The sequence below is a fragment of the Anopheles aquasalis genome, chromosome 2, assembly GCF_943734665.1.
Source record: "Anopheles aquasalis chromosome 2, idAnoAquaMG_Q_19, whole genome shotgun sequence".
NCBI classification, from domain to species: domain Eukaryota; kingdom Metazoa; phylum Arthropoda; class Insecta; order Diptera; family Culicidae; genus Anopheles; species Anopheles aquasalis.
This window is the reverse complement of record NC_064877.1, coordinates 1,795,372-1,800,000: the sequence shown is the minus strand read 5'-3', so window position 1 is coordinate 1,800,000 and position 4,629 is coordinate 1,795,372. Positions and strand designations below refer to the sequence as shown.

The window sequence follows — 4,629 nt, the reverse complement described above, 5'->3', positions numbered from 1 at the left end:
AGCTACTTTTGGTTGTACGGAGGTATCAGCTATTTGCTCTTCAGTTTGCTGTAGAAAAAGCGTGCTCGGCTATACTCTTGCCAATGAAATTCCTATTTGTATGCACATCAATTGGCTCTCGGTGGTGTGCTAGCGGTTTAGATGGAACTCTGTTCCATATTCTGTTTTGGGGTTACGGAAGTCGGGAAAAAGTAAGTTAAATAATATGCGAAACTCAATAAAATTTACTAAAACTCATGCCACGGTGCTAAGTGAAGGCGAATGATGCGAAAGAAAACCAAAAATTTCAAAAAGAAGCCAATATATTTACAATAATTTGGTACTGTGAGGGCTGAATCAGCTTTACAACTTCACAAAACACTTACAAATGGTATGCCGGTCGGGATGCTATTCTACGAGAAAGGCCAGCCAAACTGTCTGAGAATCACGAACACAATTTATTTCACTCATTCTTATCCCTTATGCGCCTTTTAGATGCCGTTGGTAATAGGCAAGCTTGATAACGGGCAACTAAACCGATCTCTCACCGCGATGCACTATGGTGGCGTATCGGAGAACGGGGTATTTTTCCGGTTTGTTACAAACAGATCATCACAATAGAGCCCGCACTATCCACAGCCACACTTCAGATAACAGATTGCTTTGCAATGGATCCACAGTCTGTGCGTCGCCACAGCAGTTTGTGTTTTGTGGCCATGTGTTTCCGAAACATTTCAAATCCGCCCAGAAAAGGGTATTGGTTCGGTTTCCGTGTTGTGAACCCTGCCAGGACTTCCGTTTATAAGCGCTTCCATTATTAGTACGACCAACTCATACGCCCAAAACAACGCTTAAGTGGAACCGGCTGAGCGGTACGATCTCCGAGAGATTTAAGCCACGTAGCTGTACTCGTCGCCCGAGTTGGGAGTTCGTTCAATGTACTGCTTATCGATTAACGATTCGATGCACTTCTTTATCATCGATACGTTCGGTGCAAAGCTGACCTTCGACTGAGACAGAATCTAATGGAAAGAACAGCACAAATGAAATTAGACGTCGGTTGAGGGATACCCGGGAAATGATCACACTTACCTCCTGAATCAGCGCGTTGTGACGCAGTACTTTCCGAGATTTCATAATGCGCACTATTGCGGCCTGAAGATACATTTTGCGATCTTCATCGACGGCACTCATCGTATGTTCAACCTGAAAAGAAAAGTATTTAGTTTTTTCATAACCGAAACACAGACAATGCCACCAATTCGTAGCCTCCAAGATGTCCATATCCATACCTCTTGCGGAGTTTCCTTTTGCAGATTCGTAGTGATCTTGAATTTAGTGCGCTTATTGTTGTAGTTGGTGTTGATGCTAACTTCCGTGTCGTCAGTCATTTTCTAGAAATCGAAAAGAAACACCATGTTCGATCATCTTTTTACAAGTAATGCGCCAGTTCACTCATTCGAACCTCTTCGTTAAGCAGCAAGATTTTCGCCTCTACTAGGCTTTGTAGATGTCGCTGGAAGATCTCCTGTTGCAGTTGCAAAGAGGCCTGTAGCTCCTTGCACGTGTATTTGTCCGTGGTTTCAAACATAAGGAGAATCGCCATCTGGTACGTTTGCATAGTCACGATGTAGTTGCGCTTTTCGAACGATAACTTCATCTCTCCGTGACACAGATGATGCAACCAGGTCAGTTTGCGACCACTAAAGTTGATATGATAGAACTTTTCGAACAAACGGATTGACTTCTCAAACTCCTGCGGTATGGCAAACGAAGCAACGATCTGCGTTGGACCGAGAGGCCACGCACCGGCTTGCAGCACTTTCACGGAAAAGTTTATACCTGTCCAAACACAACGACCAATCAGCATTGTTCCGAAATCATTATCACACCGCGCACGCTGCACACACTCACCAGTTTCGAGCCAATTTTCATTCAGATAGTTGGTGAACTTTGCGTTCAGATCCGTCGACACGGAGATATCGGTAAACATCCGGTGCAGCTTGTTGGTGAACTCATAACCGCAGGCTTGCTTCAGCTTGTTGATCATCATCTCTTCGGCGTCCATACTTTGCGACTGTTCGTGAATCAACCTGCCAACAAAAGTCAACAATTTAATGTCAACTCCCGAGGTGCTTCCGCGCAGCATCGTGCTCACCTTTTCGCAAGCATGCGACTGTAAAACTTCTGGTACACATCCTTATCTTCAATGTACTTAAAAATTATGATACTACGAGTCAGCTTCTGATCGATCTCACCCTCGGTCGTCTTCGACTTCTTCAGCAAACTATCGCAATATTTAGCAACCAGTTCAGCACTTCGGCAGACCTGATTGTTGCTGTGCTTTTCATTAATGATACGAGCACAAGCCTTATCGAGAGCACCAAGAAACAGCGGATCCGATCGGAACGTGCGATGGATTAACTCCTCGTACTTCCGATGCACATCCAACATATTTTCGACAAACTGTATGTGTACCTAAGGATGGAAATGATTGATTATCGGCTAGCCTCAACTATTTGCCGCCCCCTTCAACCAAAACTTACCAAGTCGCCCTTCATGCAGGCGATCGTTTTCTTGCCCTGCTCTTTGATGTGCTCTAAAAACACGTCGATCAGTCGTTTCAGTCCATCAGTGACCGGTTTGAGCAGAATATAAAGGTTCCTAAGGTCGGCGCTTCTTTCTTCGGCAACCATCTCCTTGCACTCGGAGTACAAGAAGTTCATGTGCTTGGTCACCATTTCTTCTTCGCACACCTTGCGCAGCTTAGGCAGTGAGCTGCAAACAAAGAAATGATTAACACAACAAGCAACACATCAGCGGTAGGAGTTCTTCTGGTTACATACCTAGCATGAAGATAGATATTGGCTAGCTTCTCCTCTTCTTCGAACTTTTTAATAATTTTCTCCATATACTGACTCACGGTGCATACCTGCGGGCAAGATGTACGTTTTAGTTGCTCGGCTCGTTCGTGGTGAACTCAATTCCACTCTTACCTGCAGTAGCTCACTCGCTACCATGCGGAAATGCTGCGCGCTTTCCTCCAGCATACGCTTCTCAAACAAATCCTGGTACAGCTTTAGCGAGCCCTTTCTACGATACTCCTGGACCGCCACGAAGCTCTGGATGACCCCCTTGATGTAGTTGGTGCTGCTATTAGACTGACTGCTACTAGTACACGTGCGTTCAGCATTGATCCCCTTTAAAATTTGATCGACTAGCTCATCGCCTAACCGTTGGATCATATATTGGTTCCAAATTTCTAGCGCCAGATCGCCAATCTCCATCTTCTCCTGGCTGTCGCTTTGGTTAATGCAACCATAAACCACTTCTGCTTCGTTGAGTTTCTGCTTCTTTATGTGCTGATTGTTGAGGTACCTAGGATGAGCATGGCAAAAGAAAAGTGGATGAGGCGCATTTCCTCTATCCTTCCGCTCCACTGCGCCACTTACTGGTAAATGTTGTTTAAGTACTTCGAACCCTCGCTGTACTCTTTCCATACTTCATGGTAGCGGGCAAGCAGAAGATCGGCCGAAGCTGTGGGCCCGGAGGACGTTGTGTCATCTTTGATCTCCGAATCTACCAGCACCCGTTCCTCCAGCAGCTTGAAGACGTGATTTTCGAGAAAGAGTTTCGTCTCAAGGTACAGCCGATCCGCCAACGGTTCCGGGTGCGCCACGCATAACACGTAAACATCTCTGAAGAGAAGCAGAACAAAGAATATCTTTTAACTTTTGTCATTATTTTTACGGGCATGACCAGCAGAAAAACAGCTGCGCGGTTAAAGTCGTAGTTGACTTGTTGGGACCGCGGGTGGACGGCCCTGGCCTAGTTTTGATGGGCCCTTCTCTCTCGGCTCTTACCCAAATCGATTGCTCCATACGGTGCGGTTCACGTGCTGCAGGGTTAAAACTTTTAGGACCGTATCCCGGAGCTCGTCCCAGACGAGGTCGAAATTTATGTTTCGCGGCTTTAGCGACATCTCGTTTTATCTTTTGCGAAAACTGCGAAAACAACGAGGTTCTATTATTAAAGCGCGCACTTCCTGGCCGACCGTTTCCTTTGCCCGCGCCTACAGTATTTGCGAGTTGGCTTCCCACGAGCGGCCAGGATATCACCGGATTTCAATTACTTTACCACGAATCTGCGAATAATTAAGCGAAAATACCTGGATCGCACCTCTTCTCTTGTTTTTCTCGATTTCTTTAACAGACAGCGATTGTCAAATGGCATACGGTGCGTCTCCACGTGTTTACTTATCAATGTTCAGCATTTATTTTTTTGATAAATCTGATTTTTTTTAACTAGGACATTTTTTTCGATTCTATTTCGCTTCTAAATATGCCAAGAAGTGGCTATCTATGTGAGGATTAAAGAAATTCCTTTTTAGTCGATAGCTGATTTTTTGAAAGATTCATAAGGTTCTCTCATGTTGAACGGCCACGGAACCAAACGACCCGGCGAGCAAAATCATACAGCAGAATAGCGCCCTGTAGCGCAACAACATGCAGACTTTCTTTTAGCGCAGAATAATCATACAACGTCATAGCAGAATAGTGACACTATTCAGCTGTATGATTTTGCCCGCGGGGGACCTTTTACCTCCAAACGCACGTGACGCCCACAGGACACAAACGAACATTAACGCAA

General features: G+C 45.3%; 2 protein-coding genes across 5 annotated transcripts in view; one reads left to right on the top strand and one right to left on the bottom strand.

The window, feature by feature from the left end:
• The window catches only part of LOC126579670 (putative fatty acyl-CoA reductase CG8306), a 3,438-nt gene extending 3,201 nt beyond the window's left edge, over positions 1 to 237 (top strand). Inside the window, exon 10 of the mRNA XM_050243190.1 lies at positions 1 to 237. This exon is cut by the window's left edge and continues 85 nt beyond it. Within this exon, the coding sequence (XP_050099147.1) occupies positions 1 to 54 (54 nt within the window). The 3' untranslated portion in view covers positions 55 to 237.
• Positions 238 to 416: 179 nt separating this feature from the next.
• LOC126570305 (cullin-2) lies at positions 417 to 4,199 on the bottom strand. Of its 4 annotated transcripts, none has more exons than XM_050227969.1 (12): positions 4,117 to 4,199; positions 3,843 to 3,983; positions 3,432 to 3,677; positions 2,976 to 3,357; positions 2,826 to 2,911; positions 2,526 to 2,757; positions 2,138 to 2,457; positions 1,894 to 2,072; positions 1,445 to 1,821; positions 1,272 to 1,373; positions 1,072 to 1,185; positions 417 to 1,001 (listed from the first exon to the last, which is right to left on the bottom strand). In XM_050227969.1, the coding sequence occupies exons 2-12, from the start codon at positions 3,959 to 3,961 to the stop codon at positions 870 to 872; spliced, it is 2,289 nt and encodes a 762-aa protein (XP_050083926.1). In that variant the 5' UTR covers positions 3,962 to 3,983; positions 4,117 to 4,199; the 3' UTR covers positions 417 to 869. The 4 variants fall into 4 exon arrangements, with proteins under 4 accessions (XP_050083926.1, XP_050083927.1, XP_050083928.1 ...); XM_050227970.1 differs by having other exon boundaries at positions 4,056 to 4,183; XM_050227971.1 differs by having other exon boundaries at positions 4,148 to 4,177.
• Between the last annotated feature and the right edge of the window lie 430 nt (positions 4,200 to 4,629).